The sequence below is a fragment of the Ammospiza nelsoni genome, chromosome 12, assembly GCF_027579445.1.
Source record: "Ammospiza nelsoni isolate bAmmNel1 chromosome 12, bAmmNel1.pri, whole genome shotgun sequence".
Classification (NCBI taxonomy): Eukaryota; Metazoa; Chordata; class Aves; order Passeriformes; family Passerellidae; genus Ammospiza; species Ammospiza nelsoni.
The window spans coordinates 11,428,277-11,455,259 of record NC_080644.1 but is presented as its reverse complement, the minus strand read 5'-3'; the positions used below and the strand labels follow the sequence as shown (position 1 = coordinate 11,455,259).

The following is a 26,983-nucleotide window of genomic DNA, read 5'->3' as shown; positions in this document are numbered from 1 at the left end:
AATAGCTGTCTTTTGAATACAAGCCTCTAGGTCTATTAGGAGATTTTACATTCAGCCCACTGCCTGGCCATTATGTGCTGCAAAGAAATTACTCTGATTGTGCAGATCATTTCAACACATAATGACTGGGAGCCCAATATTTTTCATTAATTTTTCTGGGTTAAATAATGCTCTGAAGTGATTTTTCTGATTGTTTTTTGTTCCAAGAGCAGATTTCTTTCTGAAGAAGCTGTGTTCTTAGGTGCTGCAATTTTGAAACCAAACCTCATCATTGCCAGACTTGTCCCCTTGCTGGGTCTTTCCTGTCTCCTGGAGGTGGCTGAACCTCCCATTTCTTGTGTTGCTTCTCTCATTTTGTTCCTCCCTCCTTTACACTTGCATTGCCCTTTCCTGGACTCTGAATATTTGACCCAGCTGTCCTTAGAATCATTTTATTTGATTTTTTTTTTCTTCTCCTGTTAAGCCTTGGGATGCTTCTCTCTCCTCCAGAGTCTTAGCTACTGGTGATTGTGGTGCCCCTTCCACTGCAGGAATTTGTGCCTCACCAGCTGGAAACCTCCCATAAATACCTGACTTTTCCTCCTGTTTATGGCTCTCTTGAATTCCTTTTCCTGACAGTGTCATTTTTTTTTAAATGCAATATTGTAATTGCTGCCTGAAGTAAAGAATGTTTCAAATTGCAGTTTGTGAAATAGGTTTTATGGAAGAAACTTGTATTATCAGCCCTGCTTAGTTACATGCACTCAGTAATCACTCTTTCCTGGATGTTTTTCAGAGTGCCACCTCCACAGAGGAGGTTGCTTTGTATTTTGTGGCTTATTTTCAAATAACATACCTTGTGCAGAAATTGCCGGGAGAAAAGATTGCCATGGTACCTTTCCCTTAGATGCCACTGCTGGTTTTCCCCCGGAGGGCACTGCCCAGGCTGCCCAGGGAATGGGCACAGCCCTGAGGCTGCCAGAGCTCCAGGAGGGTTTGAGCATCACCCCAGGGATGCCCAGGGTGGGGTTCTTGGGGTGTCTGTGCAGGGACAGGAGCTGGGTTGGGTGATCCTGATGTGTCTCTTCCAGCTCAGCATATTCTGTGATTCTATAAATCAGCAGCAGCATGGCCAGATTAGACCTTAATTAAAACCTTAATTAAACCATCAGTGTGTGATGATCCAGAAACCTGACTTCTCATGGGCTGATGAGCTGGACAGCTCTGGGAAATTGGCCATGTGCCCCTGCTCCCTTTGCATCTCTGCAGCATCACCAGAACTGCATCTCCCATCAATGTGCTGCCTGTAGTGTCTTCTGGCCCACTGCAAGGTGCTGGGTCTGGGAATTTTGGAAGGGATTGAAGAGAAACAACATCAATTGGGTTGCTAGGGAAAGAATTAAAATAGCTCTGACTGACCAGTGGATGCTGGGTGAGTGTCAGTGCCTGTGGAAGTCAGTCAGGGCACTGCTCTGGCTCCTGGGATGAGAATTTTGTGCAGCACAGAAAGGAGCATTGTGACCGTGTTCACAGGGGTCCAAGGATGAGGAAAGAGATGAGGATCTGACTCCATGTTTCAGAAGGCTGATTTATTATTTTATGATATATATTATATTAAAACTATACTAAAATAATAGAAGAAAATGTTTCATCAGAAGGCTAGCTAAGAATAGAAAAGAAGGAATGATAACAAAGGCTCTGTCTTGGACAGAAAGTCTGAGCCAGCTGACTGTGATTGGCCATTAATTACAAACAACCACATGAGACCAATCCCAGATGCACCTGTTGCAGTCCACAGCAGCAGATAACCATTGTTTACATTTTGTTCCTGAGGCTTCTCAACTTCTCAGGAGGAAAAATCCTAAGGAAAGGATTTTTCATAAAAGATGTCTGTGACAGAGCATCTCTGAGAGCAGTCGCCTGGTGGAGCAGAGCAGGCACAGACAGGGAGTTAGGGGACTTGCAGTCTTCACTCACCTGGCACTGCCTGCTATCATTTGCCTTTCTTATTAAGAACTCAAGCTTAGGGCAGAAAATTGCCCTAGTTTGTGTTAGTGCAGAGTAATGGGGTCCTGACCTCCATGGGGGCTTTGGGTGCCACTGAAATCACACACTAATAACAGTGGTGACCTGCTCTGTGCCTTACTGTTCCAGCATCCAGCTCCTGTTACAAGGAACAATTCATTCCAGGAAATGTGGTGGAAGTAACCACTAGAAAATACAGTTATAGTTGTTTTCATTCCTTTTTAATGCCAGCAATATATAAACATGATTTTTCAGAAAGAAAAGGGTGGCCCCTCAAGTACAGTAGTGCAGAGATTTGCAAGTGTGTTTAAAGATATTTGTAGGAAATGGCCATCTGAGCAGTTTTAATGGGCTGCTGTGTTCAGAGGATCTCAGATCCTGCATCTCTATAAGGGAGAGTGTCACAGACATCTTTTATGAAAAATCCTTTCCTTAGGATTTTTCCTCCTGAGAAGCTGACAGGCCTCAGGAACAAAATGTAAACAATGATTATCTGCTGCTGTGGAATGCAACAGGTGCATCTGTGATTGGCCCATGCTGGATGTTTGTAATTAATGGCCAGTCACAGTCAGCTGGCTCAGACTCTCTGTCCAAGACAGAAGCTTTTGTTATCATTCTTTGCTTTCTATTCTTAGCTAGCCTTCTGATGAAACCTTTTCTTCTATTCTTTTAGTATAGTTTTAATGTAATATATATCATAAAATAATAAATCAAGCCTTCTGAAACATGGAGTCTCTTCCCTCATCCAAGAACCCCTGTGGACACTGTCATAGGAGAGAAGCAAAAGTGAATTCTAAAACAGTGTTTCTGTCAGAAGCAGCAGAAGTCATGTCCTGAGAGAAGCAGCTCTCAGAGCTCCTCCTGCCAGGACAGGAATGTTCTCACCTACAGCTGGTGCTGGGGCAGGTGAGAAACCAGAGCAGCCAGAGGAGATTTAGCAATCTGCATGGAAAATCTGCCAGAACAGCAGGAAAACAATGGACTTTTGCAGTCCTGTTTCACTGCAAGGCTTGGAGAATCCCAGAGCCAGGAATTTGCTGACTCTGTCACATTCTCCATTCTAGGCACTATTAGCTGAGACAAATTACAAATGGTTGGGCTGGTAGCCTAAAGGAATTGCTGGCCTTTGCCAAGAGAGATAGAGGTGCCCAGAAGATTGGAGTGAATCAGTCACCACTGTGTGGAGGTGTCAGGATGGATAATGAACCTTTCTTCTCCTCCTGGAGCTGCAGGAGCCTGCAGTGGGGTGGGAAATATCAGATAAAACCACTCTGACCACACATTGCCTGGGGTAACGAGCAGCAGCCTGGCAAAATCAAACCAATCTGGGGGATCAGAAGATGGAGTTGACAGCACATTCTTATTTCTTCTAACACAGCTCACACTTTGTGAGGGTATTCAGATGGTACAAAAATGAGGGGTGTCTGACTGTGCTGTTTATAGTAGAAAACCATTCTCCAGCACCTATTATTTAGGGTCATAAGAGTAACTGCAGCTCAGCTGAAGGATAATTTGGAGTACGTCTGACTTTCACTTTAATGAATAGAGTTTTAGCCATTTTCAGGGAGAAATTGTACCTTTCTCATTGCCTTTGTTGTGTGACAGAGTGGGGATTGCCTGTCTGATGGTGTAGAGCTCACCTCTTGCACACATTTACTGCAGCATTGTGGGAGAGCTTGTCAAATGAAGATGGGAATATGCAACTGATCCCTTATTTTATTTTCATGCTCAGGAGTCCCATTAATGCATTTCAGACCTGTGAGCACAGAAGTTATCAGTGAACTCTTAACTGAATGGGCAAATTGGTGAATGCAGCAGAATAGCAGAGTTGTCAGGGGCAAAAGCTGAAAATGATATGTGTGATTCCAAGAGCCAGTCCTTTTTGCTTGGTAATTTTTGTGTTTTGCTCTGAGTAAACTAAATTAACAGCTTAGCTGTAGGAGAAGTGAAATCATGCTTTATCAGTGCATCATCTCTTAAAGCATGTGCAGTTTAACGTGTGGCAAAGAGGCAAAACACCACCCCAGTGACAGTAACACTGCTGTCACACCAACACATGGGCTTGACTGGATATTATCTCCCCCAGCAAGTGACTTTGAACAGAAGTGATTCAGATTTCCTGAAGATCAGCAGCACAGAGCTGTTAAAAGAGCAAAACAATGTGGTCTTCTGATGTCAGCCCTCTGTGTTCACCTTTGATTCCCTTTGCCCATGTTTAAGCTGCATGGGAAGACCTGGCTGGCTGCAGCAGCAAAGGTGAAGCCCAAGATAAGAGTGGATCTCATGTAACATGAATTCATTTAACTCTGTGAGCTGCACTGGTGATATTTTTAGGAGTAGTTAAGTGTAACAGGAATATAATGAAGATAGGCTTATTTAGTCTTTAGTGTAGCCATGAGTCAAATCTTGTGGGGCTTTCTAAATCAAGCTCACTGGCTTAAGCTATATCTGGAAATATTCTGTGCAGCAAGCACTGAAGTCAGCACAGCCAAGGTCTGTAATGAGGACTAATGAGGTCTCAGCAACAGGGTAGAGGGCAGCTGTCTCCAAGGTGCTCAGTTAGAGCAGAAATGCCGTGCAAATAATGCTCCTAAATATGGTTTATTTTCAGGTGTGTAGATTTTGCTTGTTAAAAAACCAAACCAACAAACCAAAACCCCCTAAAATTTCAAACAGAAATTATGCTCTCTGGTTTGGGCTGAAGAACTCATGCCTGGTGTGTGATGATAAAGGGTGCTGAGGCACTGGAATTGGTTGTCCAGAGAAGCTGTGGCTGCCCCTGGATCCCTGGAAGTGTCCAAGGCCAGGCTGGATGGAGCTCCAAGGTTCATCCTGGTCTAGTGGAAGGTGTCCCTGCCCATGGCAGCAGTTAGAATGAGATGGGCTTTAAGGTCCTAACTCAAATCATTCCATGATTCTGTGTGGAGGGTGCTGCTCTATATGTTGGATTAATGCTTGTTACATGTGTATCTGTAATGGGATGTTTCGAAAAGCCAGGCCTCCAATACACTGAGAAAGACAAATGTGAGCTGATTTTGGAGGGAAAAAAGTTTCTGCCAGAAGAATTATTATAATTACATGTTACTGTGCTCACTGTTTCCAGGAGTAAGGATTTCAAGTCCATTTAAACTATTTGAGATTAAAATTAGAACTGTTGTTATCCTGTTTCTGGGTACATGCTGAGTGCTTCAGAAGAGTAAATGCCCCATTACAGTATAACTTAGAAAAATATTAGTGTCATTTGCACTACACTGGGATTTTACACCCTATTACTGCTCTGAATTATCTGTCATTAGCCCTCATTAAAGGCAGATTTGGTTAGATGGACAATTGTCTATTGCAATCTGATTGCAAATATGTTGTTAGGCTTTCAAATGAATATTTAAAGTGGATCATTGCACAGTTTGCCTGGAAATGATTTTTTTTTTATCTTGTCCTTCCTCTCCCTCCATGTTTTAAGGAGCTTCCACCCAGAATTCCAACGCAGTGGAACCTGAAAAGCAAGTTGACAGCACAGTGAAAATGGCTGGAGTTATAGCTGGTCTCCTGATGTTTGTTATTATCCTCTTGGGAGCAATGCTTACCATCAAAAGAAGGTAAGTTTCTGCTTGGCTTCCATCTTGGACCTCTTGTTGTAGTTTCCAAAGGAAGAATAAGTAAAGATAAAACATTCTTTATGTGTGACACAGAGCAGCAATTAATGCCTGTGTTATAACACTGACACTAAGGGTCCAGAGGAAATTCCAGTTTTGGGACATCCAGCAACAAAAGAATGGCTGTTACTGCAAAGAGATAATGATAATTAATTGATAATTAATGTCAAGGGATAAGTCACAAAGTAGCATGGGATAAAGGGGATGTAATGAGAACCTCTCCTACCAGGAAAGGCTGAGAGACTCTGGGGAAGAGAAGGTTTGGAGTGATCCAGTTGTGGCCTTCCAGTACTTGTAGGGAGCCTACAGAAAGATGGAGAGAGACAGCACAAGAAAGATGGAGAGAGACAGCTCAGAAGGGGCTGCAGTGACAGGACAGGGGAATGGCTTCAAGCTGACAGAGAGGAGGGTTAGATTGGATATTAGGAAGGAATTCTTCCATGTGAGAGAGGTGAGGCCCTGGCACAGGGTGCCCAGAGAAGCTGTGGCTGCTTCATCCCAACCATTTTTCCAACATTTTTCTGATGCTTTGGCTGTCATGACTGCTACAACCTAAGTTATTATCTCCCAGATTACACAGACAAACCCCCAGGCAAAATTACTCCTAATGCAGAATGAGTCCCAGAGGTTGGGCACTGAGGATCCATTGCTCTGTGTGAAAGTTCCCAAGATGCTGGTGAGCTGAGCTGGCCCCTGAGACAGTGCCCAGGACCTTCAGCTGAGCTTGGCAGGTCCCTGGAGCAGCAATGTTTGCTGAATTTGGGGGTGATGTCCCACTCACAGAACCTTGCTCTGGCTGGTTTTGCCATAGGCTCTGTAAACCTGGGCAATTTTCTTCAAAGTTAACATTGGAAAGGAGGTGAGTGGGAGTATTAGAAATCTAAATTCTCACTTTTTTTTCCCTAGAGCTGGAAAATTGCAGTTTCCCCTGTGTTGTTTCCACAGCCCCTCCCAGGGCAGACAGGCAGAATCCCTGCAGTCTGTGTCTGTTTGCTGCAATTTGCAGGGATACCTGCTGGAAGACACACTGAAATAAGGAATAAACTGGCTCATTGACTTTAAAATCTTTTCCCATTTAGAATCTCTGAGTGCAGAATGAGGTGTGGGAGGCTGTAGCACACCTCCAGCACCTCCAGAGCTGCTGATCACATCCCTGCTGGACTCCCTTGGATGGGCACCACTAGCCATGTCCAGCTCCATATGGACAAGTGTTCCCTGAGGATGAGCCTCAGCCTGTCAGGCTCATTGCATTTGTAAACCAGTGTGGGTTGGGACCAGCTTTTATAAAAGGAGAAGCTGATTTGGGCCACAAATGGATTGGAGCTTCTGGAGGAGCAGAGCTGAAAGCTTGAGCTCTTCTGAGAGAGCAGTTTAACAGCAGAGCTCTCCTTTGATTTTGCAAACAGAGGCATTTGGAGCTTAAGCTCTTGCATTCCATGTTTGAGTTAGCTTCATTTTAAAAACAGCTCCCTTCCCCAGTGCACCAAGGCCTTGGTGTACAAATAGTGTAGCCTTGCAAGGCAACAATTCAGAAAAATAATTTAATGAGCTGAACTTGAGATGCTGTCTTCAAATGGAGCTGGAAAATATCCCAGTGGCATTTGTCCATTGTCCAGGGCATCACAGCTCTTTGGGAACAGGCACAGGATTTCCTGCATGAAGCATTTTGTTAACAGAGAGCAATGAGAGGCATTAGAAGAGGAGGAAGACATTGGTTTGAGATAAGCACTGGTATCATCAAGAGCCTCTTTTTGTTCTGTGGCACTCACCAGGTTGGCAGCACAGTGCTTGGAACCTTTCAGACACAGAGCATGAGCAAGTAGTGCCCAGTTTCTCACAGTTTCAGCAGAACAAATTGCAAAAAATTCCAGGAACTCAAAACTTTCTGAGGGCTGATAAAGTTTTAGAGGGTTCAGTCAGATATGTGAAGCTAAATTAAGACAAGCAGTGTATTTATACAATGGAAAATTTGGTTTTGATGTTATGTTTGTTGTCTGAAAGTTTTAGTTGAAACTTAGGGTTGTCTAAAATCTGCTGAAGTTTCTATATCTATAGATCTATAGATCTATATCAAAATTGTGTGTGCATATAAATTTCTGGTTTTAACATGACTGTCTTACAGTATTTAAAATCAAAACCATTAACAGTTTTTTTTCTTGGTTTTGGGAACCCACTAACTCCAGGAGTTAAGCCATAGTATCATCATTACATGTATGTGAAATATAAAAATTGCTGCAACATAATGGAGAGAAACCTCACACAAGGACATGTAGGGACAGGACAAGGGGGGATGGCTTCAAACTGAAGGAGATTAAATTTAGATTGGATACCAGGAAGAGATTCTTCACTCTGAATGTGGTGAGGCCCTGGCACAGGGTGCCCAGAGCAGCTGTGGCTGCCCCTGGATCCCTGGAAGGTCAGGTTGGATGGGGCTTGGAGCAGCCTGGGACAGTGGAAGGTGTCCCTGCCATGGCAGGGGGTTTGGAATAATCCAAACCACTTTGATTCTGTGATAATTTAACCTGTTAATTTAGAGGTGGTCATCCGTGCCTACATGAGTGTATGTGCTCACAAAAGGCAGAACCACATTCTTTCATTAACAGATACATATCCTGAGAGATCTCATTTTTATTGTATGAAAATATTTCTAATCCTCCAAGCAGCTTGTTGTTTTTTCCTTAATATTATTTAAATACATTTGTGTAAGAGAGTATACAAAATAATTTTGTAAAAACAAAAGGAAACAAGAAAAAAAAAAAAAAAAGATATTTTTTGAGAGGAAATACCCTTTGACTTTGCCCCTCTCCAGATTATTTGATTTGGGTCTGTTCTGATTTCATCTGGGCAGTTTTAATTCTGGTGTAATCGTGCCTTGTGTTTCCCTGGAGTGAAGAATGTGACACCTCTCAGGCTGGTGTGTTTGAGCAGACAAAGCCTCCACTGACCCCTTTAAATATGAGACTGAATAAATAGGATCAGACAGCCTGTCATGGATGCACTGTAAACAAGTGCTTTAAACTGCTGTCGGTAGCAAAAAAAGGAGATTTGGGGCTATGTAGTGTCTAGGATTATTTCCTCCTATGAAAATTCAGCTCCTTATTCTGGATTAGGATTTAGGTGGTTACCTTAAACTAATTAAATAAAACCCCAAAGCCTCTTGGGCAGAACATACCCAGGCTGTAGGACAGAACTAGGGAAAGGGACATTTGCACATTGAGTGACCTGTGTCCCCCCTGTGTCCCTGTTTCAGGTGGGAGACAGGCAGGGCTTGGGCTGTGTTCTATTTTCTTGGACCAGGTCATGTTTTTACTGAACCATAACTCTGACCAGTCCTCACAGTTAATCTTTGAAATATTCTTTAGTAAGTCCTTATTTCAGGTTGCTTATTTTGGAAGAATTTAAGCCAAAATGTCCAATTTCAAAACACAATCCTCCTTTTGTTTGTCTTCCTTTATTTTCTGTCCTTATGGATCAAACCTTTGTGAGCTTTCCCCTGCAGCCTGGAGGGATGTGAAGGTTTTTAATGAGGGCTGAGAGTCTGGTGGGATCCCAGATGTCTGTGGCCCAGCCAGGAGAGCAGCAGAAAGAACAGCAGGGTGTTCAAGGGGACACTTCCAGTCAATAGAGCTGTGTGAGCCCAGGTCTGGCCTCTCCCAGGGCTTGGTTTAATGGAATTATTTGGGGGACTTCAGGGGTTCAGCTGCCTGTGCTCTCATTTTCTACATCTTGGTCATGTTTCCCTTTGTTTAGAGGCTGGAATTCGGATTTTCACAGAAAAGATCAGTGGCAATCACTGCACCTTAACTGGTGCATTGCTAGGGCAGAATTGCTGCCTTTGGGAGATTTAAATTATTTAGTTAAAATACGTCCAGGTGTACCGTGGAATCAGTGCCCTTCTTATAATGTGGTGTCAGGATCCAGAATATTCCTCTGGCTGCCCTGAGTGATTTGAGACCCTGGCAGGGGCTCAGAGACCTTGGCACGGAGTCAAACACACCTGTGCCTTCGATTTTAGCCCATGGAAACAATTACCAACTTTGTGTGAAGAGTTACAAGCCACAAGAGTTTGAGTAGAATGATAGCGAATTTGTCACAGGGTGAAAGAGTAGAATTTTGGGGGATTAGAATGGGGGTTCAAGAGGCAAGATGGAGGAATCTGGGTTTGTCCTGTCCTTCTCCTCCTTCTTGTCCTCCATCTTTTGCTGTGATGGTGGCACTTCTGGATTGGTTTAGAGACAGACTGTCTAACATAGGTGATAGGTATTGGAAAATTATTGTCAATAAAGTACACCAGTTTTTAGTATAAAAAGCCAACACCACCCCAAAGGCAGGGACTGTGCCACAACCCAACCTGCTGGACAGATCTCAGCAGGTCAGAGAAAGAGTGGAACAGATAAGAGAAAATAAACAACCTTGAAAAGCAGAGCTGAGGAATCTCAACTTCTTCAGTCGTGGGACTGGGAAAAAAAGAGACTTTCTGATACCTCAGGGCCATCTCAATCGCAGAAACCCAAGAATGTGGCGTGCATCAGGAATCTGGCCAAAAGAGCAGGTTTCTAGCAAAGGCCATCAGCAGGAAAACCATGGCACTTCAGTGAAACCCTCATGAACTCTTTACCCCAGGTGTGCACACACAGAGGGTGATTGTGCAGAGTGACTGAGCTCAGCCTGGTTTCCACCTGTGCTTATGGAAGTTGTGTTCAGAGCAACCATAAAAGTGAACACCTGAAAGCTGTATTTGTATTTCTAAGTGATTCCTGGTCATCCTAGTATCTTCAAGGAAGAGCTTTTAAAGCTGTGCAATAAGTTGAAATTTGTGTTTCATTTTCTCTGTCTTGACCACTGCTGCTGCTTCTGTGGTTTCTTGTGGCTGGTGGTAAATCTCTAATTCCCTGGGCTAGGTCTGTTGTGAAGCAGTCTTTACAGAGAAGCCCCTTTCCAGCTATGAAAGGGTAAATACACAATTTCTTAAGCTAGAATTGAGTGCCAAGGCTCAGTTTGTGGTGCTGCTCAAAATGTTGTGAAATGAATTGTTGAGAAACTGTGGTAGAAAATGCTTTAATCACAGTGATGCAGAAAGCTAATGCATGCCCCCAGTGCTCAGCTATAAATATGGAGTGATGCTTGAATTGTTAATGAACTATTTGCATTTTAGAGTTTGATGAAGCTTGATTTATCATTAGACAATTTGCTCATTGTCTAAATATTCCAAAATTGTGGCGTTCTTACATTGTCACTTCCCTATTTATTGTTATTTGTATTAATAGCTCTGACATCTTTTTCCATTTCAAAAATATCAAAGCACTTGAGAGGCAAAATTAAATCTATTTGCCCATGGTACTGACATGATAAAGTGAGGGAATTAAAGGTGAGGGGATTTATTCATGGTGGCAGAAGTGGAAACACAACCTGTCTCCAGTTCAGTTTCTATTTATTCCTCACCAATGTACAGCTCCTGAAACAAGTGTAGGCAAACAGGATCTCAGTACAGAAAACAGTACAAACACTTTATATATTGAAAAAGAAACCTGGAGTTCACCTAAATCTAATTATGTGTTTTTCTCTTTTTCTCCTTTTGGATATTTTGTTCATCTGACTGGCCATCAATATTTAGAAGAAATGCATATTCCTACTCCTATTACTTGTAAGTACTTGACTGGGGATGAGGTTTTTTGAGCATGCTCTCCCTATGGTAATTTTGTGCTTTGTTTTATTTTTTTATTTTTGTTTCTCTTTTTTTTTTTAAATTTTTTTTTACCTCTCCATTTATCCTTGTCCTTCCAGCAGAATGTGGTTTATTTTCCCAGTTGCACGCTGTTATGTTTTCCCCATTTTCCCACTGCACCTGTAGCTGTGCCTGCAAACATATGAATGTCCACAGATATGCCAGTTATGGTTTATAACTCTTCAAACTGGATATTCATCTTTAGATTGGATATCAGGAAAAATTTCTTCACCAAAAGGGCTGTCCAGCACCAGAACATGTGGCCCAGGGAAGTGATGGAGTCACCACTGAGGCATTTATTTAAAAGTTGTGGCACTTGGGGACAGGGTTTAGGGATGGACACAGCAGTGCTGGAGGAACAGTTGGACTTGACGATTTTGGAAATCTTTTCCAACATAAATGATTCTATGATTCTGTAAATGCTAATGAACAAATACAGAGCATCCCAAGTGCACCTTTTTGCTTGTAGCCACACTTCAGGAAAATTGACACCCGAAAGTGATTGTTGGGAATTTCTCAGCCATGGGTGTAAGCTTTTTAAAAACCTTAAGGTTTCTTACAACTGGGAGTTGACATTATCCCAGCAAACATCCCTGTTCCTGGGGCTGCCAGGTTCTGAGTGTTGGATGATGAAGTGGTTCAGATATTCAGATCTAAATCACCTGTCCAGTCCTAATGACAATGCTGCATAATTAAGGCAGTTGTTAAGGCACATGAAAATGCTTCACACATCAATACTTCCAGAGCCATCTGTTGCCTAAAGATTGAGGGGATGGGAAGCAATCAGGGCCAAGCTGTTTCTGCCCTGCTAATGGTTGTCTGAGGATCTGGGGGAGGAGAGAGCTGGATCAATGATGTGAGGAAAAAGTCCTGGAGAAGCGAACTGAGGCCTGTGCTGCCATCAGAGGGCTGGGAGGGATGGGGAAGGCAGCAGCTGCTGGGGACAGCAACAGCTCTGCCCTCTCCAGCTCTCAGCAGCAGCAGGAGCTCTGTCCCTGGCACCAACCCTTCCCCAGAGCCTGCCAGGCTTGTCAGGGCTTGAAACCCACCGAGCTGTCCAGAGGGCCACACCAGCCCTGACAGCCCCTCCTGGTCTGCTGCTCCAGGATCTGCCTCCTTTGCCCTCCCTGCAGTTCCTTCTTGGCTCATCTTGGTGCTTTTTTTCTGGTTTCAGCAAGTCAGGAGAATGAGAGGTTGATGTGCTGCCATTTTAACTGGAGCTGATTTCTTTTCCATACAAATTGCTTTATGTCCAAAGAACAGGGCAAAGGAGGATCCCTAGTCATCACTGCTTGGAGGGGTTTTGTTTCTCCATGACCTGTCAGGAAGCTGTTGAAGGAGGAACCTTTCCCACTTCCCAAGCATGTGAGGAGCCTTAGGACACCATCAGGAGTCTCGACTTTGCCCAGTGATGTAATTGTAAATGCAGAGCAACTCCATTTCCTCTAGACCTCCCACTGGTTCACCCAGAATGGAATTTGACCTCAAGTAGTCAGGTTAAAGAGGAGGTTAACTCAGTGTAAAGTAGGGGCTGGTTCTAACCCAAAGGTGCTAGGAGCTAGTTGAATTTATTGCTAGAACCTTTCCTCTTCTGCACATTTCTCATGCTTTACTGTTTGGTTTCCTTACAACCAGTAGCACCACTGCCTGAGAAATTCAGTGCCATTATAATTCTGTCTTTTTCCAGCAGGCAGTGTGTGGTCAGCATGTTCCCTGCTTTATTTTATTTTGAGATCTGTGTGTTTAAAGAGATGAATCAACTTCCGAGCCCTCTGTGACCCATTTTACAGCTGGACAACATTGCTTTAAGCAGTCAGCTGAGGATTGTTCTGCCAGAACAAGCACAAGGGTCTGTTTGCTGTGGGTCACTTTGCTGGACCCCTTTTCCTCAGGGATCAGTGCAGTGACTCAGGAAAAGTGAAGAGAAAACCCTCAGGAGGGTCACCCCAGCCTGGGGTTGCAATGAGCTTCAGCAGAGGCAGAAGGAAGGGCTTAAATAAGGCTTAATGAGGCAGATGTCCCCCATGCAGCACATCACACGAGGGAAAAGCCAGAGGTGCCATCAGGCAAGCTGAGCGTTCACAGGAGCCACTGGAGGCTGGGGCTCAGCTTGCAGAATTCACAGAGTTTTCCTCCCCAGTACCCCACCCAAAATGCTCTGTCTGCAAGGAGCTCACCCTTAGCTCTGGTGCTGTCCCAGGGACAGCTCTGCAAGCTGGAGGCACCACATCAGCAGTGGCTTCACCATAGACACTGCCAGCACCTGTGACCGTGTTCACAGGGGTCCCAGGATGAGGGAAGAGATGAGGATCTGACTCCATGTTTCGGAAGTCTGATTTATTATTTTATGATAAATATTAGATTAAAACTACACTAAAAGAATAGAAGAAAGGATTTCGTCAGAAGGCTGGCTAAGAATAGAAAAAGAAAGACAATAATGATAACAAAAGCTTGTGTCTCAGACAGAGAGTCTGAGCCAGCTGACTGTGATTGGCCATTAATTAGAAACAACCAACATAGGCCAATCACAGATCCACCTTTTGCATTCCACAGCAGCAGATAACCATTGTTTACATTTTGTTCCTGGGGCCTCTCAGCTTCTCAGGAGGAAAAAATCCTAAGGAAAGGATTTTTCATAAAATGTGTCTGTGACATGCACCAGGCTCTGCGTTCTTGGCTCACATCTGGTCTGTTCCCTGCACTGGGAAAACCAAGCTCTGCTTTGGAATTTTTCCCCCTTGAGCAACAATCAAGGTAAAAGGGATGTTCCAGTAGTGAAGGAAGGAAGCAGGAGAGCCCATGAAGGAGCACACAGTGAAGTTCTACTGAGTTTCATGTTTCAAATTTCACATGAAATAGGGTGTAAAATTGGAATTGCTAAGGACTGTGCAATTCTTACCCAAACTTGATTCAAATTGCCCTGGACTCCTATGAGCAGAGAGGTTGGATTTCAGTTTATTTGAAATGTTGTGGAAATAACAGCAGCAATGTGGATATATACAGATTTTTTTTTAAAAAAATTTGGTTTCTATGCTATGACCTTGCATGAATTATTTAGTCCTGAAGCAAAATTCAGTTGAATGAGTTACCATTATTGAAAAGCTGGTTCCCAAATAGATCTGCTGGCACATCTTTAAATGTGACCATATGGACTGTATCCCTTCATGTTTGGTTTCAGTTTCTGGACTTCAAAGCTGTGTTTCTTAGAGCAATTCTTGTCTGCTTTCAGATAACTCCTCCTAAGTATTTGTCATCTTCTGTCTTCTTGTTAGGGACCAAAATCTCCTATCCTAACTCTTCCAAACAGTTCTATAATGATAATTCTATAATGATAATTCTATTAAATTCCAAGCAGCTCAAAATTATAATTCTGTTAAAGTCACAGAGACTTTTTTGAGGAGTACCTGGTCTTTACAGAGACAGGCCACAACATTTTGGTCATCTCTAGACTGGAGTTCTGCCCTCAGCCAGTCTTGTGTTCTGCTGCAATTCAGGACTGGAAAATCTGATTTTGTGAGATGGTTGAGTACCTGCACTCTGACTGGTGAGACCAGTCCAAAATATTCACTTATAGGAGCAGCTGCTTTGGGCATGCATAGTTATTAGGTAAATTGTTGTGAGATTCTTGTATAGACACACTTGATTAAAAACTTCCCACAACATATAGGAAAGGATGAAAGAGAAGGTCATAAAGATCTTTAACATGCTTTAAATGGAAATACAACCGAGGAGACTTCGATTCCTGAGCTGTAACTCATTGTGCAGGGTCAGCATCATCTTGTGTACCTCAGTTTACCCATCAGCAAAGGTGATTGCTTGTGGGTTGAGATCCTGTGAGGAGACAGAGATGGAATTAGGAGTTCTTGTCCTGGAGCACTCCTTGCATCCCTGTGCCTGAACCTTTCCAGAGGAGTTACTCTGTATTTACACCAACACAAATGGTGTCTGAGGCTGGGACAGAATTGCTGCTTTCTCTCTGCACTTCAGTTTAATGTGCAGTGTAAGATATCAGCCCAGCCAGGTCTGGAAGATGTTGGTTTTATTCCCAGCTGAAGCTGTAAAGCACAGACATCAAATCATCCAGTTTACAGAAGGGTTTGCATCTAGTGACAGACACCTCTTTTGCAACAGTATTTTCAACTGCAGCAATCCAAATCATGATTTTATTATTTGCTCACCAGGAAAATAAATGGAAATGTTTTCTGTGTGTGGGTTGTTTGTTTTGGTTTGTTTCTTTCTCCTGGGCTGGGTAATGGCTGCAGAATGAAATTTAATCAAGAGCAATATGAGACCAGGGGAGAATTTCTGGAAATACAGAGATTCATGTATGTGTTACAAGCACTCAGTTTAATGTTATTTATTAGAAAAGAGGACTCAATGGCCTAGATGTTTTCCTTTTCCCTGAACTGCCCAGAGCTCCAAGGACATGATTGCAATGTAGGAAGCCCCTTTAACTCCCACTTGGAATTTCACACCAGTTTTAATTGTTGGGTGGTTTTAGCTGGGAGTTTCTTTTCATGGGAGACATTGCAAAGGTTATTAAGCTAAATTTATACTTGGATTTTTTTGAGATAACAAAGTTTATGCTGAATTTATTGCCACCATCTGTGGGACATTTGAAAAGAAAAACGTCCCTTTATTTTATTTAGAAGTGTACCTCTGTAGAGCCACATTCACACATAAATATCTCCAAGTATTTCCATGGATGGTGGGATCTGCCTGCACAGGTCAGCTTGCTAAATCAGGATTTTAAGAAGAAACATTCTCATTAGGTGCTTTTCTCATCAGATGATGGGAAAACAGGATCATTAATCAGTGGCTATGCTTGTCTAATGAAAGCAAATTAAAAAATAATATATCAAAATGCAGAAAGTAGATGAGATGGTATTTAGAATGTGTCTGTATGGTGATTGCAAGCCTCAGCCTTGCAGAGGGCAGGGTTTGTGGGTGTCTGTACCAGCAGAGACTAATACTGCATGGCTCCCACGTGCACCTGGCTTGTCAAAAGTCTGGTTGTAAGTAAAACTAAAAAATAAATATAAAAATAATCCCCCACAAGTAGTGATTAATTTGATCAAGTCAAGCTTAGATCATACTCTCAAGAGCCTGTGCTTGTACACCCACAGCACAAAACACTCAGGGCATTCTTTTGGCTTATCTCCACTTTCTCCTGCCCTGTGAAGTTTGCTCTGTGACATTGGCCTTTGCTCTTCACTACACCTTTACTACAGCTTTACTACAGCAACTTCCCTCTGCTCGTGCCACAGCCTGACTTCAGGAGAGCAGGTGTTGAAAGCAGGTTCAGCAGGGGCAGGTGAGGAAGCACACATTTAATCCAGAGCATGGAGCAGGTGTGTGACAGAGCACTGCCCTGAGCTCCCACTCCTCTGGCTCTGCTCACACCCCTCTAGTGACCAACATTTCCCTGCCTGCTGCCCCCCTGGCTTCAGAGGTGGGCAGCTCCTCCTGCATGGAGCTCTTCCCCAGTTTAGGTGAGCAGCTTCCCAGAGCTTCCCACTCCCCAGCCCCTGCAAGCAGCGAGAATGTGACTGTGTTCACAGGGGTCCCAGGATGAGGGAAGAGACGAGGATCTGACTCCATGTTTCGGAAGGCTGATTTGTTATTTTATGATATATATTATTTTAAAACTATACTAAAATAATAGAAGAATGGACTTCATCAGAAGGCTGGCTAAGAATAGAAAAAGAATGATAACAAAGGCTTGTGACTGACCAAGACAGTCAGGACAGCTGGGCTGTGATTGGCCATTAATTAAAAACAACCGACATGGCCCAATCACAGATGCACCTGTTGCATGCAGATAATCAATGTTTACATTTTGTTCCTGAGGCCTGTCAGCTTCTCAGGAGGAAAAATCCTAAGGAAAGGATTTTTTATAAAACATGTCTGTGACAGGAGAACAACTCCCCTCTGGTGTGTTTTCATGTCCGAAAGCCTATCAGCCCTACCTGATTTCCTCTTCTCTAGATTAAAGGTCCACATTTCCTTTGGTCTTTGCTTGTAGATCATTTCCAGCTTTACCTTTCCTGTCCTTTGTGTGAGCCCCTGTGGCACATTTCTGATTTGAAGAGCAGTGTTGGCAGCAGAGCCCTCTCCAATCCTCAGTCAGAGCAACAGCATCACCCAGTCAGTGATCACCAGTTACAGTGCCATGTCCTTAGTTTTAAACCAGCATGAAACCATTCTTCCAAATTGGATTTGTCATCTACCACAGGTTTAGGGCATGGAGATCCTTTCCAATAGATCTGCTGTTTGATCAGTGTTCCCTGGGATTTGCATGGTTCATCACTGCCTGCCTTGAATTGGAGCAGATTCCATCACAAATTACAGGTGTACTCCTAGGAGCTTGCTAGGCACAATTCTCTAAAAGGAATTTTATTATTATTTTTTTTTACTTTCTCAAATTGCTTATTGAAAATGAGCAATACGCAATTTGTGTCTGTAGGAGGAAATTTCATGTTTAACTTACATGATCTATACCTAATGTCTAAATTACCTGTGCATGCAAATCTACACCACAGTGTACAAAATCCATCCTTGGAAACATCTAAAATTAAATCTGTCAACGTACGTGCATGAGAGTTCTCCAGGAGTGGCAGTTACAGATTTAATGTTCATGCATGTAGAATTGATAGAAAAAGTTAGAGAAGAGTTTGAAGCTGCTTTTAAAAAATAATCCCTGACAGTCATCCAAACCTCCATGAAACAGGAATCTGATCCTGCAGATAGTTCTAACAGAAAATATTGCTGGAGCTTCCTGATTAATGCCCATGGCAGTAAATGGTTTGTGCTTGATAGCAGGTTTGCATTCCTTGACTGTTTAAGTAGAACTCCCACAATTTTAATATAGTGCTTCAGATTTTATGTCTAGTCTCTGATAGGAGTAGAAGTTTCAAAAAAATAACCAAATCAAATCTCCATCTTTTTTTTCCCCTCAAATTCACACTTGTGTTCACTGCCTATGGCTTTTCTCCTTGCTTTAGTGGGGTCAGCATCAACTGCCTGATTATACAGCTGGTTTCATTTTTTCACTCAGCTTTGAGCATCTGTCTCACCCCTCCTCTGTGTGTGTGCTGCTTGCAAACATCATCTTTTCATTTCCAAACTGAGAAGAGCAACCCCGTAAACTCCATCCATGGACTCCTGCCTCCTTCTTGCCACATTTCCCTTTACCCTTGGATGTAAACCAGCATTAAGATAATTTTATGCACATCCTGACATTCTGTGTCGATTGTATCACACTCTTTCCCCCCAGTATCTGCCTGGTCCCTTATTCCCTCCCCTTTTCAGCTGCATATTGCATGAGTGGGGAGGTGTCTGCTCCATGAGGGGTGTCAGCTGTGCTGGGGACACTGTGGGCACGCAGCCAGCCCATGACTGACACTGATGCTCCCAGAGCAGCTTTGTTGGGGTGTTGCAGAGGCTCTGTGCAGGGCACTGGGGACAGCAGGAGCCATGTCACCAGCGTGGCTTGTCAGTGATTCACAGAGATCTCTTGGAGTGCCCTATTTTTGGGAACGGCATTTCTAGATAAATGCTTTTCCATTTCCAAAAGGCTTTTTTTTTTTTTTTTGACGTGCTGGGAAATAAACCTCTACCTAGCTGTGGGTTTTAAGTCACATCCCTAACATTCTGGAAAGTGCTAGTCATTTGATTTTCTAATCTTTTCTATGAATTATAATGATGGTAAGGACCAAATAGGCTTAGTCCTGTGCTGCCACTCTCTCCAGACACAGAACGGCAGCAGAAAAGGCACGTTTAGAAACTGAGAGCCCCTTGATGTGTCTGGCAAGCTTAGCTCTGAAATCCTCAAAAGAGATCTGTCTTCCTTTTCCCTCTAAATTTAGATGAAGAATTTTTACATTCTTGGAACAGAGAGGGAGGAAGGTGGAAACTGATAAGGCGCTGTGGAAAGAAAATTGTGGCGTTTTCAGATGCAGACCTGGGTTGTGTGTACGAGGTAGATTGAGAACTTTAAACTCATGTCACCTTTTCTTTTTAGGCATTCAAGCCAATGTTTTAGGGGCCTCTCTGTCTTCTACAGGACCAGGTAGAACTCCTTTGCATAGGGCTTTTGTAAGCAGGCCTTTGGGGACTGAGGGGCTTGGGTTTGGGGTTATTTTTTTCCTGCCTAGGACATGCAGAAATGTTGTTGCTCATTCACTCAAAGACAAAACAAGTTTGCCAATTCCTGCTCTTTGTAGCCTGTTGGCATTTCTGAAAAGATACCAGGCAATGGGGACTTAAAGATAAGTATTGCCACAAATAATTTAACTTATATTGAATGAGGAAGTCGCCCCTTTTGATTCACCATTTTCAACCATTGGAGTCATGGTCTGTAATGGCTCACCCCAGCAGTCCAGAGTGCTTGTTATTAAGGACTTCTGCATTTTGGATTAGTGTTTCCCACTGAGTGATTTTAATTCTTGTTGCCAAGGAATTCACACAGGCATGTACGATTAGCAAACCATCAGTATTAAAAGATCCACACGGCAGAGTTAAAACACTTCAAGGCTATTTTAGTTACCCCAGGTACCACAGCACAAAAAAAGCAGGGGCTCGCATGTCTGCAGCTCCCAGCTCCTAAATCTGGCTGTTGAAGGCTGGAAGCAAAGCTTTTAACATCATTAAACACCAGCTTTTTGCTTCATCACTCAAGGACTGCTTCCCTCTTTGCATCTTCATCTGCACAAGTGGATGCACCACAGGGTGGGGAGATCTGAGTGAGCCCCCTGGGATGATGGACCCAATTTGAACAGCTCTGGGCTTGGATTGGAACCATCAATTGTACATGGCTGAACCCCAACTGGCTGAGCAGATGAGATACATGTGTTTCTTCAAAAGTTTGCAGCAAACATCCAAGTTTTTTTTCCATAAATCTGTGCTCTCCTGATCTGGATTATCTTTCTTTAAAACAGGCTTTCCCCACAGACATAGGCAAAGGATTTAGCTCTCCTTGACCCTTCTTTCCAAACAAGTCTTAGTGGCCAAGCTGCCCATCTCCTGAAGGCTGGGGCTCAGCTGTGTGCTTGAACTTGCCTGTAAATGCCACTCTGACATGTTCTGGGCATAAATAGAGCCTGTTAGACTATGTTGGAAGGAGTACCTTTTTTTTTGGAATCTAATTAAGTTTGAAAGATGGGTAGTACTTACCATAAGCATGTGGTTTTTAGAGAATAAAAACCTCTTTGCAAAATGATTTAGTTGTTAGGAATTTTTTTTTCTTCTTTGAGTTGGAGAAGAGAAAGAAAACTAAAGCTCCTTCTTACAGTAATCTGTTTTTCTCCCTTTTATTTTATTTTCTTATCTAGGGAAGTGGTGTAAGCAAAGTTCTTTGCTGGTGCTAGGGATTTGTGTGATATTTTTTCAAGGTGTGGATTGTAGAATGTCACACATTCATTTTTAAAGGGTTTTGCTCTCTGATACAAATGAAGCACAGGGCAGTCAAATGTCAGTAGAAGCTTAGCAGCTCACTTTTCCTGCTTCTCTCCATTTTATTATGCTCTGTGTTTGCAAAAGAGGAGCCTCTTATGTTCTCAGCTTTGTTAGTGTTTTCAGAGCAGGCATGCTCGTTGCTTTTGACAAAGTTTTTGCTGTCTCCTCAAAACAAGCAAAGACCCATTTTCCCAGAACAGGGCCATATTTGGACATTGCTAAAACAACTTCAACCTTCAGCATGCCCCATGGCTGGGCATGCTGGCTGGGCATCCCAGAGCAGTTCCAGGCTGTGTCAGGGCTGCTGCCCTCACTGCTGTGCTTGGGGACAGGACAGAACTCTGCTCCAGCTCTCAGGTGGCACAGAGCCGGGTCTCACGCTCCCTTGAGGAGCATCCCATGGGATGGATGCAGATGTCCTGGTCCTCTGGAGCGAGCAGTGCTCTCATCCCCAGCCCTCTGCTCCTCCTGGAGCGCGCAGCACCTGCTCTGGGGCTGGCCCTGTTCCACCCTCTCCAAGGCACCTGCTCCAGGGTTTGGACCCATTGCACCCTCTCCCAGGCTGAGGTAGCACTCCCACTGCTGGGGTGATGCGGGTTTGTGCATTGAGTGACGGGGAGGGAGAGCTGCAAGCTGGTGTCTCGATATTCCTCGCGCTCCAGAAATTGCGTTAAAAACCCGCGGGGTTTCCTGGCGGTCTGTTTGTCACATGCCTTGCATCTGACAGGGTGGGGTAATTTTGTCTGACCAGGTGGGGTAATTTTGTCAAAATATTTTGCCATTGTTTTGTTTTTAACAAGGGCAAACTGACCTTGCTTTCTCCCCTCTCCAAACCACCCAAAGGAAGCTAGCCAAGAAGCAGAAGGAGACTCAGACCAGCACGCAGAGGGAGATGGGTCCTGTGGCTTTTTCTGACAAGACCTCCACCAAACTCAGTGCTGTTCACAATGAAGAAGCTTTTTCTTCCAGCTGCCAAGATGTTAATGGATTCAGTAAGTTTAACTTGCTTGCAATGGATATGACCCCCTTGGAGAGCTCTGGGTTCTTAAAAGGACCCATTCCCTTGGGCACAATGTTGAGGAGTTAGGAATGGCAGTGATAGAGATGGTTGCAAAAGCTCCATAGAAATCTGGAATGTCTCTGATATTGCCCCTGGTTTCACTGTCAGACAGGTGGAGAACATTCCTCTGGGTCCAAATCTACTGAGAATAATTTATAAAGTTTGTTCTAATAACTGCATCAGAATAAGAGGCACGTGTTTATTTGTTGTTTAGAAATACTTTTCCTTTGTGAGTAGAAGAGTCAAGTCCCTTAGTTGACTTGTGGGATGAAATAACATTTTCTGTATGAGATTGTTATGAAAGCAGGCCTGGTCTCCTGGCTAGAGAACTGGAATGGAAAGACAGCATTTCTTCCTTTGTCTGTGTCCTCGGTTTATTCTTCACACGGGTTCAGTAAAACTGATCTTAGTTAACATTTGTAAACCACCCAGACCTCTGTAGCTAAAAGAGTTTTGTGGGTAAAGCAGCACCAAGTCCTACTTTAGCCTCACTAGATCCAGGTTGAGTGCATGGTGGATTGCATGGTGGATTTGTAAACTTTTTTCGTATTAAATAAATTTAAACTTAGACACTATGGGCATGTCACTCCTTCTTTTGACACACAGCTTGTTAGTCTGGACAAGGGACAGCTCTGAAACTCAAGTGTGTACTAGAACTCTTTACTAAGCATCTTTAGTGAAGGTTTTTTTTCCCCTGATTACTAAAATGGAAGTTCTCAAGATAGAAAATGTGGTTTATCATTGAAACCTCCCCTGAGTGGGACAGGTTGAGTGAATTCTTCCTTTCCCTCTCTGCAGTTCATGTCAAATCCCATCTGCATGTGCTGCTACTGCCACTCTGTGTAGCACACCTGTGAGATGGATAAATAGGTGTCTGGGGCAGCCAAAGCTGGCAGGGAACACTTCTCTCTGATATTAAATTGACTTCAGTCTAGATCTAATTTTCTCTGGTGCTGAGTAGCTCTATCTTAGTAAGGAGGCAGCAAAAGTTCTGTGGGGTTCATATCTCTGAAGGCCAGGAGAGCAGCAGACAGTGTTGTATCCCCAAAGAGCAGAGGCAGCTTGGCTGGAGTGTGGGGAAAATCAAATGTTCAACACTTCCCTCAGAATCTGGGCTTCTGAAAGTTTGGGGATTCTTTTTCCAACCAGAAAATTAGAAAAGAGACGAGCTTGAAATGTGACCTTATCTTTTTCCCCCCACCCTTGTTATTTTGACAGGCTAATTAAGTCAGCTGACTCATTTGCTTGAAATGGCAACTGTAGAAAATACGATGTATCAAATTTTGTAAAGAAACAGCACTCCAGGTTTTCAATTTTTTTAATCAGTTAGATCTTTACTTGTCTGACATCTCTGCAGATTTTATTACTGCTTTCCCCTAACCTGAATCAGTCATGGGTGGATTATTTTTATTTTCTTTTCCTCATATTTATTTTTTTCCCTCTCATATCTATGAGAAAGACTTATCAATAAACCTTCGTGATTTCTCCAAATTTTTTACTGCCAAGTCCAGGATGCTGAGGTGTTGGAGGTAAGTTCTGTGCAGTAGTGTGCACATGCTGATACAGGAATTTTATGAGTAAAAGAATTCCTTGAAAAGAAAAATAAAATAAATTGCCTTAATGGAGTTTAATACTTGTGGGTTCTATACAGGCCTACTTTTGAATAACATAATAGGATTATTTCTTAACCTTTCTGCTAACTAATAGAGTTTTAGAGGGTTTATCCACCAGAGCTGTTGAAATCAACAGAATTAAGCAGCAGTCGGATTCATTCTTAAATTGTTTTTTGTTTGCCTGCCAACAGTAAACAGCATTCACAGCAGCCCATGATGGGCAGCCACCCTCTCTGTCCTGCCCTCAGCTGGCTGCAGCAGGGATGAGGAAATGCCCCTCTCCTTTTGCAGGAAGAGCCCACCAAGAGAAGCAAAGTGTTTTCAATGCCAGGATCACCTTGCCAGCTCACAAAAGCAATCAAACAGAACAAGACAATTTGCTAAGTGGGATCCCTCAGTTATTGAGTGACTTGCAGGCAACTTTACCTGCAGAATGAAATGTCCTTGCAGGGCTTGTGTCCTTGCCTCCGGCTTTTACTTTCTGTCACAACAATTCTGATAACTTTTCAGACAGAACAAACTCAGGGAGTGCCTACAGAAGCTTTTCTTTTCCCATCTCCCTCCAGTTGGCCCCTGCTCTGCTCCTGGGTGAGTCCTGCCCGTCCTCCTGCTGCTGCTTACCCTGTTTCCCTGCCTGCCACCACACAGGACTATTTCTAAATCAATTAATTTAAAAAATCCCACTTTCAAGGTGCTGCCTGATGCTCTGCACCATGAGGGAGATAAAAAATGAACAGCTGCCCTCCTCCTTATCAGCCCCGTGTTTTCTGTTGAGGCATCAAGACCCCAGGTCTTGCTGAAAAGAGGAAGAGAATTGGGCATTTATCTTCCCTGACCTGAAGCAAAGCCCCTCATCCCTCTTCCCATTCTGCAGTGTTAGTTGTTATCCTGCAGGATTCTCACTGATACATACAGGTGTTGAAATTAGAGATTTTTTGGACTTAGCTCTGCTGTCTCTGACACTCCACAGAACCAGAGAAGGTGTTTGGTGAAACATAGATTGGTCTGTGGCTGTTTCAGCTTGTCTGCTTTTACCTGGGGATTATGAGCAGTCACAGTTGGTCATTCTCTCAAGTATCTTGGGTTTTTTTAAGCTATCAATATATCCCAGCTCCATGAAAGGCAGGTGATGGCCCTGGCAGTGGCAGAGCAGCTCCCTGGAGTGCAGGGATGTTGGGAAGCAGCACAGTCACCTGTGGACATTGGCTCAGGGCAGGGTTATTATGGAGCAAGGTGGGAAATGGGAAACAAAGTGGGCCTAAATTTGCCCCCCAGTGTCTGCACTGACCAGAAGGGTGTGCAGGGCGTTGTGAGCACACAGAAATCATGGGCAGTGTGGCAGAGATGGGATGGGCAGCAGTGGATCAGCGCAAAGGAACTGCCATGGACCAGCCTTGTCCAGGAGAATTCCCTGTCCCACCCTGGCATCCTTGCAGGGGTTCTGGCAGGAGCTGTTGGATTCTGAGCATTTCAACCATTAAAATGCAGCCAGTTTTGCTGGGGGCTGATTAATAAGGTGCTTTAATTAATGCTTTACCTGTTTGACATCCCATTTTGGGGGGAGACATCTCTGCAGGCACCCTGCAGGAGGGACACAGATGAAGGAGGGGCTTTAATGCTTCAGGCGGAGCATTCTGGAAGTGGGGATCTGAGTTCTGCGTCAGAACCACTACCATAAGTTACCAAGCCAGTGTGATTTCACTTATGAGAACAAGAAGATGAGAGGGAGGTGTAGGCAAGTAGCACTCAGGGTTTATTAAGGGATCTATTTGTACCAAGAACCATCAAAATTCACACCTTTCCAAAATCTTCCATGATTTTATGATCAGTGAGATGCAAAGATCTTCACAGAAGACAAGCACAGCAAGGTGAAGTTCTTACTCCTGCCCCATGGATAATTTTCACTCATAATTAGGTGACCTGCTAAATGCTGTCTAAGGACTTGTAGGGTTGTGGACATGAGACACTTCCTTTAGTAAAAAAAATCTTAAAATAATTTAAAAATAAAAGACAAGCCCACATTTTATCAAAGGCATAAAAGGAAAATGTACTAAATTCCCTTTTACTGGCTTCCATGGGACTCTTGAGGGGTTTGCTAGTTTAGGAAGTATTATAAAAATTAAAGAATAATTTTCAGAATAGGAAGGAGCCTTCACCACTCTGCATGACTGGAGGGATCTGTGTGGCCTCACGTGCCACTCCAGGGAGCACAAAGAGAATTTTTAATGAAGTCTTAATCTCTACCCTGATGTGAAATCCTCTCTGGACATGTTTCCTTTGATTAGAGACCCAAGTGCCTGTGAGAAATGCTAGTTAGAAAGCAGCCCTGTGTATACATCTCATTATACACCCTGACTGATTTCAGAAACAAGTTCCCCAAAGTTTTAAGAAACTTCTCTTTTGTGTTGGTGGGTTTTGGGGGATATTTGTTTTGGTTTAGGTTTTTTTGTTTAGTTTTTAATTTGTTTTGGTTTTGGGTTGGGTTTTTTCTTGGTTTTGTTTGGGTTTATTTGGTGTTTTTTCCCTCTTTTTAATCTGAATTTAAAAGTCACTGCCCCATGTCACAAACACAAATTCATGTCATAAACCTCATTTGATAACATCTTTAATCAAACTCACTGACATGAGGTGTTTATTTGGAAATCCATCCTCAGCAGCTCTGGAAGGGCAGCATGCCTCTAGGAGTTCTTTTACACTCCCAAATTCCAGAAAAACTTGAGTCCTGCCCCAAGCCCTGAGTGTGGCCTTGCCCTGGGACACTGGGCAAACCAATTGATGTGTTTAGATCTTATTTGATGTTATCTGAAACGCGGCCATGCCCTCAGTGTGGTGAGAGCAGGGTCTGATTTAGGCTGGCAAAGTGCAAGAGGCCCCAGAGCAGAGGAACTTTGTGAGTTAAGGCAGCTGGGGCAGAGCTCCAGCAGAGAGGAATTGGATTGTTTTAATGTGTTTCCAAGTCATGTAGGTCTGAAAATAAGGTGTGAGAATGCAGAATGAGAGTGAGTTCATGAACCAGATGTTATAAACTGCTCAGGAGTAATTCTGATTTTATGGACTTCCCTAGACCAGTGACTTCTTTGGTTGTCCCCATAGAATAACTTGAAATTTTAAAGCAATGTTTGCTCCGTAGCTACAAAAAATTGCTTCTGAAATTACTTTGATGTACACTGAGTTTTATCTACTTCTGTTGGGCTATGGAATAGTTTTTCCTGTGTTATCTGTTGTCATCTTTCTGATGTACTGAGATTTGTATTAGCTTGTTTCCCAACATTCTGAGGAAGAGATATATAAATGCCTGTAACTCTGAGAGTGAATGCAGAGTGATAACAAAAGAATATGCCTTCAAATGTGATGGATTACCATAAGAATGTGCATGTTTGCTGCTGTAGGTGTAAACCAGCCTCATAAATTTACTATCAAGACAAGAATCTACCATGAAGATGTTGAGCCCTTCCTCCTTTTAAAAAATATT

The 26,983-nt window shown here is 43.3% G+C and overlaps 1 protein-coding gene across 4 annotated transcripts in view; it reads left to right on the top strand.

Annotated features, from left to right (window-relative positions):
* Positions 1-26,983, top strand: part of PTPRT (protein tyrosine phosphatase receptor type T) — a 489,384-nt gene that overhangs the window by 403,999 nt on the left and 58,402 nt on the right. For 2 of the 4 annotated variants that reach the window (XM_059480538.1, XM_059480541.1), the window contains exons 14-17: positions 5,465-5,600; positions 11,272-11,301; positions 19,406-19,453; positions 21,682-21,830. In XM_059480538.1, the coding sequence (XP_059336521.1) occupies positions 5,465-5,600; positions 11,272-11,301; positions 19,406-19,453; positions 21,682-21,830 (363 nt within the window). The remainder of the gene's footprint in view (positions 1-5,464; positions 5,601-11,271; positions 11,302-19,405; positions 19,454-21,681; positions 21,831-26,983) is intronic. The other 2 variants (XM_059480540.1, XM_059480539.1) reach the window with 2 other exon arrangements.